We start from the raw sequence: 15159 nt of genomic DNA, 5'->3' as shown, positions 1-15159 counted from the left end.
GCCTCTTTTTGTCTCTTCTGAGTGTCTGGTCATCTTGTGTTGGCTTTGGTGGTTTCCCATGAGTTTCTATGGTTCTCTTTTTCTTCCCTCATTCTGCCCCTCAGACTCATGATCTCAAGGCTGCTGATTCTTCTCCTTGCTCTCTGGTTCTTTCTTCTTTTTTTTAATTAGATATTTTATTTATTTACATTTCAAATGTTATTCCCTTTCCCCCTGCAAGTCCCCTATCCCATCCCTCCTTACCCTGCTTCTATGAGGGTGCTCCCTCACCCACCCACTCCTGCCTCACTGCCCTGGCATTACCCAACACTGGGGACATCGACTCTTCCCGGGACTGAGGGCCTCCCCTCTCATTGATGACAAATAAGGCCCCTTCAGCTCCTTCAGTTCTTTCCCTAATTCCTCCATTGAGGTCCCTGTGATAAGTCTGATGGTTGGCTTTGAGCATTTGAGTCTGTATCGGTCATGCTCTGGCAGAGCCTCTCAGGAGACAGCTGTATCAGGCTCCTGTCAGTATGCACTTCTTGGCATCAGCAATAGTGTCTGGGTTTGGGTGTCTTTAATCCCAGCATTCAGAAGACAGAACCTTGCAGATCTCTGAGTTCAAGGTCAATCTACAGAGCAAGTCCCAGGACAGCCAAGCTTAGGCAGTGAAGGAGTTGGAAAACAGAAGGCTGGTGGTAGAATCGGGGTGGGGTGGGGGCGTGTTCCAGTCCCTGCAAGCAGCAGAACTTAGCAGCTTCAGCCATATGGCTCTGGCTTTTGAGTCAAGAATAGAAGGGTCACAAACTGAAATTCTCCACTGGAAACCTCTTCAGCCAGGACTGCACAGTTCAAATCACTGAGCCACAAAGTATTCCATATTTCTACTAGGATATCTCATTAAGCTCCCACTTAAAGCATTCCACTGTTTTCCAAACCCAAAGTCTCAAAATCCACATTCCTCCAAATAAATATATGATCAGGCCTATCACAGCAATACCCCAGTCCCTGGTACCAACTTCTGTCTTAGGGGGTTTTTTTGGTTTTTGGTTTTTTTGGTTTTTCGGTTTTTTGGGGGTTTTTTTGTTGTTGTTGTTTTAAAGATTTATTTATTTTTATTTATATGAGTACACTGTAGCTGTCTTCAGACACACCAGAAGAGGGCATTGGTTCACATTACGGATGGTTGTGAGCCACCATGTGGCTGCTGGGAATTGAACTCAGGACCTCTGGAAGAGCAGTCAGTGCTCTTAACTGCCAAGCCATCTCTCCAGCCCTTATCTTAGGGTTTTACTGCTGTGAACAGACACCATGACCAAGACAACTCTTATAAGGACGACATTTAATTGGGGCTGGCTTACAGGTTCAAGGTGGGAGCAGGGCAGCGTCTAGACAGGCATGGTGCAGGAGGAGCAGAGAGTTCCACACCTTCGTCTGCAGGCCACAGGAGAAGACTCCGGTTCTTTCTTCTACCTCTCCAAATTCACTGTTGTCAGCGAAGTTCTCATCTCAACGATTTACTTTCAACCTCAGAGTTTTCCTTTGGGTCCCTCATAATTTTCATCTTTTTATTAGTGTGTTCTGCTTGGTGAGAAAATGTTCTCAAACTTTCCTTTGTTTCTCCTTGCTGTTTTCTTTCGTTTGAGACAGAGTCCACGCTGTAGCTCAGGCTGGCCTTGATACATGGTGCTCCTCCACCCACACTGTAGCTCAGGCTGGCCTTAAATGCATGGTGAGCCTCCACCCACAGCCTCCTTAGTTCCGGGGCTACAGGTCGATGCCACCATATAGAAACTACCTACACAGTTTCCTTCTTTCAATTGCTTGAATATATTTAAGATAATTAATTAACACATTATCTACCCAGCATGGTAGTGGCATGCATGCCCTTAGGAGACAGAGACTCCTAGGAGCAGCAGGAGTGCAAGTCAGTCTCAGCTACATAGCAAGTTCAATGCCAGCTATGATATCTTATTTTTAAAAAACTAAAATGATGGGTTAGAGGGGTGACTTGAGGATTAAGAGCACTCACTGCTCTGGCAGAGGACCTAGGTTCAATTCCCAGCTCCTGCCACACACCTCCTATGAGGCCAACCCCAGGGGATCCAATGCCTCTGGATTCTTGGGCACACACCCATACACAGGCATAATACAGGTAACTAAAAATAAAATAAAATAATTAAGTCTCTGGTAAATCTGATACGTGTTTTTCTTGGGTGCCACCTCTTTGACCCACTTTTTTTCCCCCATACCTGGGTCATATTTTTGTGGTGAAAGGGTTACTTTTTGTTTTGGAACTTTTCCATTTTGGGTGTGTTTGTTTTTGTTTGTTTCGCACACCTTATAAATTGCACATCTTACATAAGAGGGTGATGTTTGGAACTCGGACTCTACCCACTGAGGACTTGTAGTTATTGTCGGTGCTTGCTCTGAACTTTGAACTGATTCTGTGAACCCTGCATTCTCTGTAATGTCAACCACTAAAGTCTGGGCTCCCTGAGCCTGGCAACCATGTGAAAACAGACAGAGATATTTTATGGACTGTGCAGATCCTATAAGTGCCCCCCATCTCTTCCTGAGAGTGCCTGTTAGAATGCGCATCTTCAGTATCAGCCATGCAGTTGACGGGTTAGCCGTTACTTCCTGCTGGGCGCTGGCCTAGCAGGGGCCAGGTCAGGGGTCCAGGGTTGCCCCTGGGCCTGCTGTGACTTCTCACTACACAGCTCACTTTTCTGAACTTTCCACTTAACCTTGAGATGGCTTGAACCCAGGCCCTTGAGCTTTCTAGGCAAGTGCCCCACTACTGAGCTATGTCTCTGGTGCCCTCTTGAGTTTTTTGATTAACCTGTTGTTTTGCCTCAGTGCCTCTGACAGCAATCGCCACTAATTGTTTTCGACAAATGTCCCCCAGATTTAAAAGATACAAATGAAAACAGTTCCCACTGGACCCTCACCAAATCAGGTCGAATAAAGGCAGCTCGTGGTAGGAAGGAGAGCTAAGAGAACAGCTCGAGAGGGCAAAGGAGGAGGGCAGGGCTCTGGGAACCGGCTCGAATCGGTTCCGACTTCTCTGCCCGCTCCAGTGGATGCCTGATGGCATCCAGCTTTTTCAGCTTTTGATTTTCAAGGCTACTGTGGCCTGGAGGGTTAGGATAAAAGCAGAGAAAATTAAAGTATCAAAACCCCCAGGGGCGGGCTGGAGAGATTGCTCAGTGGTTAAGAGCACTGACTGCTCTTCCAGAGGTCCTGAGTTCAATTCCCAGCAACCACATGGTGGCTCACAACCACCTGTAATGAGATCTGATGCCCTCTTCTGGTGTATCTGAAGACAGCTACAGTGTACTTATATATAATAAATGAATAAATCTTTAAAAAAAAAACCCAGGGGCAGTGAACCCCGTACACACAGCCACACTACACAGCAGTTCACAGCATCACTCTGTTCCACTAAAAGGCAGAAATGGTTGATACTCACCGTCCAATGGACAGTCACAGTGCTATGTCTCCATACAATGGAATATTATTAAGCCATAAAAAATAAACTGCTGGAGCTAGAGAGACAGCTCACTGGTTAAGAGCACTTCCTTCTCTTGCCAAGGATGGGTATTGGGTTCCCAGCATTCCTTACAGGGCAGTGCATAGCCACCTGTATGTAACTCCGGCTGTAGGAAGACTTCTGGTCTCCACAAGCCATGCACACACACAAACACATGCACATGCACATACATAAATATAAAATAAATCTTTAAAATTAATGCGAACGAGTGGCCACTGTTGCACACAACAGTGAGATAAACCTCAAAAATACTAGAAGTGAGAGAAGACAGTCAGGGAAGGACACGTGGTCTGCTATTATCCCAGAATGAAATTCCAGAATGTTCAGGACACAGGTGCCACAGAAACGTGAAGTGGAATATTGGGTCTTCGGGGTTGGGGAAGTAGAAAAGTTATACGTAAAAAACAGCAGCAGCTTTCAACGGGTGTGGTGCCTGCCACATGACTTTAACCCCAGCACTGGAGAGACAGATGCAGAGTCTCTGAGCTCCAGTCCAGCCTAGTCTATAAGTCTATATAGCAAGATACCTTTTAAGAAAGAAAAGAACTCTGTGTGTGTGTGTGTGTGTGTGTGTGTGTGTGTGTGTGTGTATGTATGTATGTATGTATGTATGTATGTATGTATGTAGGTGTTGGGGTACATGTAAGCAATGGGGCATATACGGAGGTCAGAGAACCCCTTAAGGAGGGTTGGTTCTCTCCTAACACCACATGGGTCTTGGGGTTTGAACTCAGGTCATCAGGCTTGCTGGCAAGTTCCCTTTCCCACTGAGTCATCTGAATCACCTCTCAGCCATCCACTGCTTGTCTTGAATAAATTCTCACAGGATAGTTACGAGCCTTTGGCAGTTAATCAACAGAGTTCTAGACAATGGACTACAGCAATTTCCGCCAGTGTGCTCCCTGGTTTTGGGCCAGCTCTCCAGCCCCAAACTTTTCTTTAAATAAAAAGTTGTTGTTGGGGACTGGAGAGATGGCTCAGTGGTTAAGATCGCTGGCTCCTCTTCCAGAGGTCCTGAGTTCAATTTCCAGCAACCACAGGGTGGCTCACAACCATCTGTAATGGGATCTGATGCCCTCTTCTGGCTTACAGGTGCACATGCAGATAGAGACTCATACCCATTAAATAAATAAATACGTTGTAGATCTTAGCAATGTCAGCAAAGCAATTTTTTTCTTTCTTTATTAAATTGAGAACTTCACAATTTGGCTTAAAAGAAGCCTTTTGTAGCTTTTCTTGTCATACCCAAATTGCCAACATCACTGGTTTGGGACTTTGGGGCCATTATTAAGTAAACTGAGCTTTGGCCACAGTCAATCTGATCATTCGCACAGCTACTGAGTGATTGGCAGATGCGTAGTGTGCACACAGGGTCGGCTTTGGGAAAGGATGACCTATGTTATTAGCAGGATGGATGCAGGAGCTCACCACAGTGTTCAGAACAGTGCTCAGCCAAAAACTTACAAATTGCTCATTTCTGGGATCTTCCATGCAACATTTCAGGGAATCTTCCTCTTCTCTCACCTCCCAGTGCTTTCTCCCTTCAGGTGTCCTACGTGAAAGCTATTGACATCTGGATGGCTGTTTGCCTGCTCTTCGTGTTCTCGGCCCTGCTGGAATATGCCGCTGTCAACTTTGTGTCCCGGCAACACAAGGAACTCCTTCGATTTAGGAGGAAGCGGCGACATCACAAGGTAGGCTTTTGGGGCGTGGCCTAGGGAGGGGCAGGTGATGGACAGTGAAAGCGCTCTAAGCAGAGGGTGACTTCATTGGGTGTGCTTCATTGGGCTGTCCCCACGGGTAACACCGCAGGATCGAATCCTGAAAAGCTTCAGTTTCACCCTGTGCATAATGACCTAGTTGCGTTATAAGGGTCCTCTCGAAAACCACAGCAGTGCTGCCTTGGGCTTTGTCATGCCCGTGGTGATAATTGGCTTCATCTCATAGACACTGCAGGCTGGTTCCAGTCTGCTGCTTGTTTTCCGGAAAACTGGCCCAGCTCTGGGTTCGGTTTCTTCATCATCTACAAAAAAAAAAAAAAAAAAAGACTGGCTTGGTGGGAGATTGTGCTGAAGACAAAGACAGATTCCAATGAAGCTTTGAATTTTGTCCCTGCCACACCAGTGTCAAGGATGAAATCTATTACTGCACACACACACACACACACACACACACACACACACACACACACACACACACACAGCTCCCCATTACTATGTTATTTAAACATTCACAACGAGAGTCAGGTAACTCTTGGCAATCTACCACAGGCCAACCTTCCGAGACAGAAGATGTCCTTGGGGGCTCCAGACAGCAAGGTCCTTCTGTGTCTGCACTGGCACAGGTTTGGCAGGCTAGATGGGACTGCTTAGAAGGTTTAGCCCTTCCTACTACCCTTTAGACACCAAGACCCTCCTCTGAAGTACTAATCATCTGTAGGTATTGTACACCCTTGCAATTGCAGCATCCGAGGGTGGTAGGCAGAAGCAGGGGGAAGGAGAGTTCAAGGTCAGCCTGGGCTACAACAAAAGATCATGTCTCAAAAAAAAAAAAAAGAACCAGGCCAGAGGAAGAGGCTGTTGGTAGAGCGCCCTCTTAGCATTCTTGAAGCCCCTGGTCCTATGCCTCACGCTGCATAAATTCAGACATGAGCACACATCTATAACCCCAGAACTTCGAGGTAGAGGTTGGAGAATCAGAAGTTCAAAGTCATCCTCTACAATATCGAGTTCAAAGGAAGTTGAAGCTACATAAGACCTTTTCTCAACACAAATTAATAATAACCTAGGATAAAATGATGTGCGATGACTTCCATTGTGATCCCAGCCCTCTGACACCAGAGGCAAGAGGACCAAAAGTTCAAGTTTCAAAGCTAGGAAAGGGAAAGGAAGACCCTCTAGGCAGCTATAGGGAAGCCATCACCCAAGCTGGGGGAAGACTTTCCAGTGCTTTGGAGTCCCCCATTCTCCTGTGAGAAACCCCTCACCCAGCCCTGTAAGCAAGCCCAACAGAATTATTGTTGTACGGAGTGGGGATGGGAAGGGATTTTAAAGCTAGCTTTGGCTACCAAGAAAGGAAGGAAAGAAGGAAGGGAGGGACGGAGGGAGGAAGGGAGGGACAGAGAAAGGAAAAAAGAAGAGGGAAGGAGGAAGGGGGCTAGAGAGCTGGCTCGGGGGTTGAGAACACAAGCTGTTCTTGCAGAGGACAGGTTCAATTCTGAGAATTACCATATCAGCTCACGACCACTGGTAACTCCAGTTCGAGATTCAATGCCTTCTTCTGGCTTCAAAGGATACTAGATACAAATCACACACAGGTTTCCACACATAAGATAAATATACTTAGGAAAGAAAAATTTATAGAAAACCCCCTTGAGCCGTGAACTTCAGGCTCCACCTGAAGCCCTTGCTGCCTCCAGCCAAGCTGAGTACCCATTCCCGTGTGTATCTGCAATGGAGCCGCCCTTAGGCAGAGCACACACTCTCCAGATCACCACAGTTCACTTCATTACTCCCCTCGTGCACAGCTGAATTGATGTGACCTCGTTCACAAAGGTTCTGTACTTGGCCCAAGTATCAGAAGCCAAGGCTAGTTAACCAGACCCATACTGGTTAACCAGACCCATACTGTGTGTGGAAGACATTCGCTTGGCATCTGGGTGTGGCTTACACTGAAGACCTGCAGATCTGGGCTGCAGAAACCTCCCATGAGTAAGAAGTCTAAACAGGCTTAGGAGCTCCGGGTGGTGAGTGGTAAAAAGCTAGCACTGGCCTGGATTTCTCTCGGCCAACGACCTGGGCCAGGCTCCCCAACTCCCACTGCTTTTCCATGTTTTCAAATGTCACCTCATTTGCTGGGCAGAATACATCCAGTCTTCCAAGTTCTGGACCACCTCATTAGAAGGATCATTAGGAAGCGTCTGTGGGGCCCAGACTCATCAGGAGCTCCAGATCCCTCAGGTTGATTCCACAGTCTCTGTCCCATCCCCAAGCATCTCCCAGCAGATGAGCATGCACATCCTGCCACCTGCTGGTTGTAATAGGAATAGCATGCCTTTTCCAGTCGTGACTTAGGCATTTCTTTTCTCCAGGATACAAAAGGCCACTGTCTTGCTAGATGGCACCAAACCTTCTTCCCTGCCAGTGTGTACCAGATAAGGAAGGAGAGCATAACTCTCCAAAAACGTCTAGGAAAGCTAATGTGGTGTTTCCCATGCCGATAGAGCCCATTATATGTAATGGGTGCTGTGGTGGTGCATCGGGTATCTTCAGATGGATAATTATATACACGAGACACTACCCGTCTACTGAAGTGCTCATTCCTTTTATTTATTTGGTTTTTTGAACAGTCTCATGTAGCCTTGAAGATTGTGTGTGCGCATGTACACGTATGGGCATATGTACACACTCTAAAGGGGGCCCTGTCTGCATGTGCAGAATATAGAGGTCAGAGGACAACTTGCAAGAACCTGTCCTTTCCTTCCATGGTGTGGGTCTTGGGGATTGAACTCGTGTTTCGAGACTTGGCAGCAGGCACCTTTACCCACCGAACCATCTCTTTAGCCTATACCTACTTTGATCTTTTTCAAATGTCTTTAAATTTTATTCTTTTTTATTTAACGTCTATGAGTACTTTATGGTTTGTGTGTATGCCTGGTGCCAAGGGAGACCAAAAAAAGACACCAAAATCCTCTGGAACTGGAGTTAGAGACACTTGTGAGCCTCTATGTGGGAACCAAACCCAAGTCCTCTGCAAGAACAGCCAGTGCTCTTAACTGCTGAAGAGGAAGCCGTCTCTCCAGGCTGGCTTCATCTTGGAGCATTCAGTGTTGCTCTGTTTTTCATGCCTTAGTTCTGAGTCAGAGCGCAGACGTGAAGAGACCGCTTCCCTGTCACACTGTCAGCACTGAGGCTGTGCTATGCTGTGTAGTGATAACGGCCACACGTGAAGGAAAACAACCATGTCTATTTTCCACCCTCTATAGTAAGGGCAAGTGTATGTTTAGGTGTCGTAAAGTCCCAGGCCCTCTGTTGGGTCTTGGATCCTAGAAAGTCTTGGCTTCCCGTATTCCTCTGCTTTGCCTTGGTCTGAAGCTTCCATCACCTTCCTGGCCACAGGCAGTGCTTGCTCTGTCCACCTGCCCTCATCATATGACCCACAGTCCCTTTCTTCCACCATGAATGCTGGACCAGGTGCAGTCGTGGATCATACATTTCCTGATCACCATGCAGGATGCAACCCCACTTAGACAAACTAACAGAATGAAAAGAAGAAAATTTTAAAAGGGGCTTGGGTGGTCTGGGGAGCTGGCCCAGACATTAGGAGCACTTGCAGAGGACACAGAACTTGTGGAGAACTAATCTTGTAGAGAACCCAGGTTTGGTTCTCAGCACCCACAATGGTAGCACACAAGTGTCCGGGATACCTGACACTCTTTTCTGGCCTCTGAAGCCACTACATGCACTTGGAACACAAATATACCAGCAAAGAAAGCATCCATGCACAGAAAAATAAATCAATCGAAGACAAGAATTAAAGAGGCTCAGGCTGGTGAGGATGTCACTTATTGAAGGAATACTTTTACAAGGTTTTGTGCTTCTGCACCAAAAAAAGTGTTTGTATGTTCAGTGTGTGTTGCATTTAGGGGTTTGTGAGTTGGTTTCTTTAATGGGTTTGGGAAATGGAGCTTCAGATACTTCAAGCTGGCCTCCATCTGGTAGCTAGGCTCTCTGGGACTCTCGACCCTCTTGACATTCCAAACACTGGAATGTCAGGCTGTGCCGTGGCTGCTCTCACAGAACTTACCCTCGAACACAGCGGTCCTCAGCCTTCCTGATGCCGTGACCCTTTAATACAGTTCCTCATGTTGTGGTGCCCACCCCAACTGTAAACTCTTTTGTTGCTACTTCGTAACTGTACTTTGCTACTTTTGTGAATCGTAATGCAAATATCTGTGTTTTCCCGGTGGTCTTAGGCGACCCCTGGGAAAGTGTCATTCGACACCCCAAAAGGGGGTCTCACCCACAGGTCGAGAATTGTCGCTCTAATAGGAGAAGTAATGTCAGCAAAGGAATTAGACCCCAGGGGGATCAGAGCTTTTCCTCTGGGCACTCAGAGCATTCCACATGGCAACTACCCTGTCTTTGGGAGCTCAAGGCTAAATGGGAGGCTGGTGCTTGGGTTTGGAAACAGAGGTATCGCACAGAGGAGAAGAGCCTAACATCCTCAAACATAAGGGAATGCTTCAGGGTGACTGAAGAATAACGTCACATAGAGAAAGACATGACGTGAGAGGGGACAGGGGGACACGCTCCAGGAAATCTGAGGCCTTTTTTTTCCCTTGGTTTTTTTTGTTTGTTTGTTTGTTTTTGTTTTTTTTTTTTTTTTTGCAATGGAGAATTTAATTATCCTGAGATTAAAGCCAGGCATGGTAGCACACAGCCATAATCCCAGTATTTGGGAAACTGAGGCAGAAAGACTGAAACATCCAGCTCAGCAGATGGTGGCATGCCCTAGGGTGGCAGGGTGTGGGAAGATTAGAGTATTGGCTCCTGTAATGCATTTCTTACTGTCATCACCACTGTCTTTCGGGGAACAAGCAAAGACAGAATTTCTCTCCTGGAAGCTCCCAGGGAGCTGGTGAACTTTGCCAGCAACACACATCAAATTGGCAGCTCAGCCTCAGCCAAAACATGGGCCTTGGCCTGGGGATATGGCTTGGCTACTAAAGTGCTGGTGGTTTAAGTGTCAGGACCAGGTTTAAGTGTCATACTTGCTATAACCTGCCTGTGATCTCAACTCAAGGGAGGCAGACACCGGGGATACCTGGAGCAAGCTGGCCAGTCAGACTAGTTGAAGAGGTGAGCTCTGGGTTCAACGGAGACACCTGTCTCAAGAAATAAAAAACGAAGATCCAAGAAGATACTTAACATCAACCTCTGTCCTCTAAGTGTACATGCATACACCCATACATGCATACATGCACAGTATGAGCACATACACATGCTACACACATACATACAACACACAAAACAAAACAGACATACTGGCCCTTCGGTCCCTTTGCGGAATAATAGGTAAAGGGCAAGCAGAGCTGGGATGAACCATAGGATTGGGGCTCAAGTGTTTTACAAAGGAGGAGAAGTCCAGTGGAACTGGTGGAGATGCAGATCACATAGGAAGTGGGCGGGGCCGGAAAGGTAAGTTGGAGTCAAATGACCAAAGAGCCTTTGACAAGCCTATGGGAACTGCAAGACTGTTGGAGGTGGTGGTGTGGGAATGGGAGGCAGGAAGAATCCGTGGCTTCCCTGGCTTGTGACATGGGAAAGCTGGGAGCTCTCTGTCCCTTCCCGGGTCATCAAGGGGTGGGGAAGACGGGAAGGATGCAACAGAGGCAAAGCAGGGGATGTCTCCAAACCATCCTCTGAAACGCTATCCAAAACCCAGGCCGTCCTTGAGTCACCTACTCAATGAAGCCATGCAATAACTGTCAGGCATGAAAGAAAGAACTTACCTGCCTGAGGTCACAAGTCAGTAAATGACAAACACCCACAACCTGACCCAGAGCTCATGCCTCAGACTCTGTAACCATCCCCATCCCCTGGCTTGCATCTGTCTCAGCGTGTGAGTGGCACCCCTCTATAAGGCTCAACTCCCCAGCCAGCCAGACTGCCTCCAGCAACTAGGGGCTCAAAGCCTGAGAGGCAAGGGAGGATCAGATGGCATGTCCTGGCCCCCCAGGGGAGTGCCTTGCAGGGAGGGTGCCCAGCCCTTGTCTTATTTTAAGTAGAGCCCCATGCTAAATCTGTTTCAGGATGATGAGGGTGGAGAAGGCCGCTTCAACTTCTCCGCCTATGGGATGGGCCCAGCCTGCCTGCAAGCCAAGGATGGCATCTCTGTCAAGGGTGCCAACAACAACAACACCACGAACCCCGCTCCTGCACCGTCCAAGTCCCCGGAGGAGATGCGGAAACTCTTCATCCAGAGAGCCAAGAAGATCGACAAAATATCTCGCATCGGTTTCCCCATGGCCTTCCTCATCTTCAACATGTTCTACTGGATCATCTACAAGATCGTCCGGAGAGAGGACGTCCACAACAAGTGAAGGCTCTGGGACGGGGTGGGGGGGAGCTGGGAGAGGGTGGTGGGATGAGCACAGAGGCTGGGAGCCAAGGGAGGAGGAAGAGAGGAAGAGCACACACCCATCTCCCTCCACCAAGTGCAATAGAAGCCACAAGGGTGGATACATCCAGGGTGTTACAATATCCATCTAGCCTCCAGGGGCGTGAGGTGGGAGGGCCTTTTCGAATACAGCAACTGGGGACCATGAGGGGTGGGACAGGGGTCAGGGAGGGGATTGGGAAAATCACAGCTTTCAAAATTCAAGTCCATTGGGTTGAGGGGGGCGGGGGGGCTCCTGTTTGGAGGTCAATGCTGCCTGCCCCAAAAACAGGAAGGCAGTGTAATATATATATAACATTTAACCATGCTTAACATTAATGCAAAACCCACCAGAACAAAAGATACGTCTCTTAAACCAGCCTAGTAACTGCTTAAACTTTTAAAGTCCCCAACGTGATGGACAATACTTCCCAGAGTAGAAATGGACACGAATAAGCTTGCTGTGGTCTATGCTCCCATCACGCTCTTACAAACGCCATGTCTGTCTTTAAACTGACCCCCGTGGACACATGCCCAAAAAAAAAAGCCATCGCGCCTCTGCTTCGAGAGGGTCACGGACACAGACATGGGTCGCGGAGACGGATAAAGGTGGATCTCCAGCAGGAAGTCACTAAAGAAGAGGCCCATTGCAGAAGCCCACAGATGGAGAACCCAGAAGACCCCACTGGGCGCCAAGCTTGCTCCTCTTGCTTCTGCGCTTCCGCACTGGCCCGACTCAGCGCCAGCCCTCTGGCCGTCACGGTCTTCTCGTTCTATTACCAATATGCAATCTTTTTTTATTTAAAAAAAAAGAGTAATAATCTCAAGAAATAATATGGGGAGAGACTGAGTGTAAACCCATGAACTTCTTTCCAAACGTCTATTTTTTTTTTTTTTTTTTTTTTTTTTGGAGAGTCTCTTTGGGACTGCAGATAACTGTGTTATGGGAAAGGTGAGCTGAAACCTGTCCCAATTGCCAGGCGGGAGTTGAGCTTGAAGATGCGAACGGGTGAAAGCGACGGCGCGCGTGGGAGGACACGGTGGTATTCAGAAAGTCCACTCATTATATTTTGACATTTCATATATCATAACATGGGAAGTTTGGGAAAATGACCCCATTATATTTTTATAAGTCTTCTTTTTTTTTTTTAAAGATGCTTTGCACAGCTTTAAAGTGTAGGAAAGTTAAACAAATATTTCTCTTTCCTTCTAACTCTGAAGTGCCAGACTAGCCGGGGCATTCCAGGAGAAAGCTACAGGGATGAGCTGAGCCGGGAGGAGGGGTCCTGCTGACAGAACTGGATATGCACACAACAGCCCTGCCCGTAGCACAGAGCGAGGCGTTGCTGGTGCAGCCCTGCATGCCATGGCTAGTACACTGGAGTTACCACTTCTGTCCGAGCACTTTATTCTCTTGGCCTTGAGCCAGAGTTATAGGTAAAATGGAGATTGATCGGTGACAATCAGCCTGAAGTTTTCTTTGTAGCCTTCGAGCCAGGGAGCTCAGGGGCAGGATAGAAGAGTAGAATGAAGCGATGATGCCTACCTGCCCCCTCCTCGTTCCGCCTACCATGCACTTTGCCTGGGGAGTTTTCCTCCCTTCCCTATGGCATCAAAGCTAATGCCTAGATGGGTCTCAAACAGATGGCCAAGACATAGACCAAGGGATTTATGTATAGAAAATGCACTATGAAGCCAACAGGATGAGAAGGAACTGTTGATATTCCACCAGGGCCAAGGTCAGCCGGCCTGTGCCTTCCCTCCTCTTGGACTGTACAAACCAAAAAGATGCGTCTGGCTCTGGGTGAGGGGCACGGGACCTCTGTTTATGGGAAATCATGGGCAGCAAGGGTCCTGTGAATAGGTAACTCTCATCTGAGGTGGTCTTTTCCTGCCACAAAGATATTCAAAGCAGGGAAAGTGAAGGTGGCCTTGAAGATGCTAAGGTGTGCAGCTGCAAGCATCTCCCTCAGCGCTGGAGAAGGCATCGTGTCACTCCGGTTCTGTGTGTCTTAGGAGAGGCCACAATTAGTCCCTTCCAGTGGCACTTTACTCTATTTAGATACTAAATATTTACAATAGAAAGTAATCAATGAGGGCCTCTCCTCACTGGACTTAAGTCAAGTCTAGGTGATTAGGCAGCCACAGGAGGGACCACAGTCATCAGAGTCTGTGCTGAGTCATGTCTCTCGCTCACACTAAACCATCCAGCACCTTCTAAAGCGGCCTCCACGGAAAGCATCTGGAATCACTCTGAGACAGAGAAATTTGATGCAACATTTGCCCAATCTCAGCTGGGCTCCTAGGCCCCTGTGTCACCATTTTGGAATGGTCCGTGGTGAGCTGCCTGGCTGAGGTGACAAACCCAGCAAGCAATGAACTCAAGTACTTGAGAAATGTCACTGAAGTCCTTCAGACTGTGAACAAAGAGAAAGCATAAACCAAGCCGGGGCTTAATACACAGAATGTTGTTGGGGAAATGTCCAAGCTTTGGCCTCTCTGAATGCACCATGGGGAGAATGGGACTGTATCTGATCTCTCTCCAATTCTACCTGCTATCAATCTATGCTTACACTGAGGAACTTTGCACAACTGAAAGCTTACCACCCTTTCGATTTCTCAGGGCTCCGTGCAAGCATGTAGATTTATGCACAGGTGCACTGACCCACAACGTTCCTGTTGCTTCTCTTCCTCAGAAAAAAATTGCAAATTCGCTTCTCCTCTTGTACCACTTTTAATAAAGACCCCACAAGAGAGGAAGAGAGACACTGAAGGAGAGAAGGAAGGAGGAGAGGAAGGAGGAGAGAAGGGAGAGGAGAGGGAGGGGAGGAGGGAGGGAGGGAGATAGAGGGAAGGAAGGAAGGAAGGAAGTTGAACTATATCGTTTAGGCCAAAGGTTCTGGGTGACCCCAGTGAAGAGGGCAAGGCTTTAATTTCCCCCTTTAGGTTGAGCACAAGGGAATCTGTGTCCTGGTATTACAGATGTTAAGATGGACAGTTCAGTGTGTGGAAATATGTCGTATGTCTATAATGAGAATGGCTTACTGGTTTCGGAGCCCTTCCTCGGTACAGACTGGTGCTCATGTATCCTGTGAGACTTGGAAGGGGGCATGGAGGAATGGATGACTTCAACCCAAGTCCAAAGCTGAAGCTTATCCCAGGAGCCAGGTGGAAACACCAACTGCTTCTCACCCTGTGGGCTTGCAGGAGCCTGCTGGCTTCAGAAAGAAATGGCTCCCTCTGCTGGAATTCCCTAGCACCTGCAAATCCCATTTTGGCAAAAGCTTCAGTGGAGAGTGTGTGTTTGTGTGTGTGGGGGGGGGGGGGGGAGGGTAAGAGAAAGAGATTTCCATTAACTCTAGAAAAATGAGGAAAGTTCATCAGTTCAGTCTAACAGTTTCTTTTTCTAAACTATCAATAAATAAGAAAGTAACTCCTTGCAGAAGTGCATGGATATTTAC

General features: G+C 47.6%; 1 protein-coding gene across 2 annotated transcripts in view; it reads left to right on the top strand.

Annotated features, from left to right (window-relative positions):
- The window catches only part of Glra1 (glycine receptor, alpha 1), a 100329-nt gene extending 86259 nt beyond the window's left edge, over nt 1-14070 (top strand). Inside the window, exons 8-9 of one of the 2 annotated variants that reach the window (XM_006246378.5) lie at nt 5086-5232; nt 11328-14070. In XM_006246378.5, the coding sequence (XP_006246440.1) occupies nt 5086-5232; nt 11328-11642 (462 nt within the window). In that variant the 3' untranslated portion in view covers nt 11643-14070. 2 annotated transcript variants of the gene reach the window in all.
- Nucleotides 14071-15159: the final 1089 nt, after the last annotated feature.

This window comes from Rattus norvegicus, chromosome 10 (assembly GCF_036323735.1).
Source record: "Rattus norvegicus strain BN/NHsdMcwi chromosome 10, GRCr8, whole genome shotgun sequence".
NCBI classification, from domain to species: Eukaryota; Metazoa; Chordata; class Mammalia; order Rodentia; family Muridae; genus Rattus; species Rattus norvegicus.
This window is presented reverse-complemented; position numbering and strand designations above follow the sequence as displayed.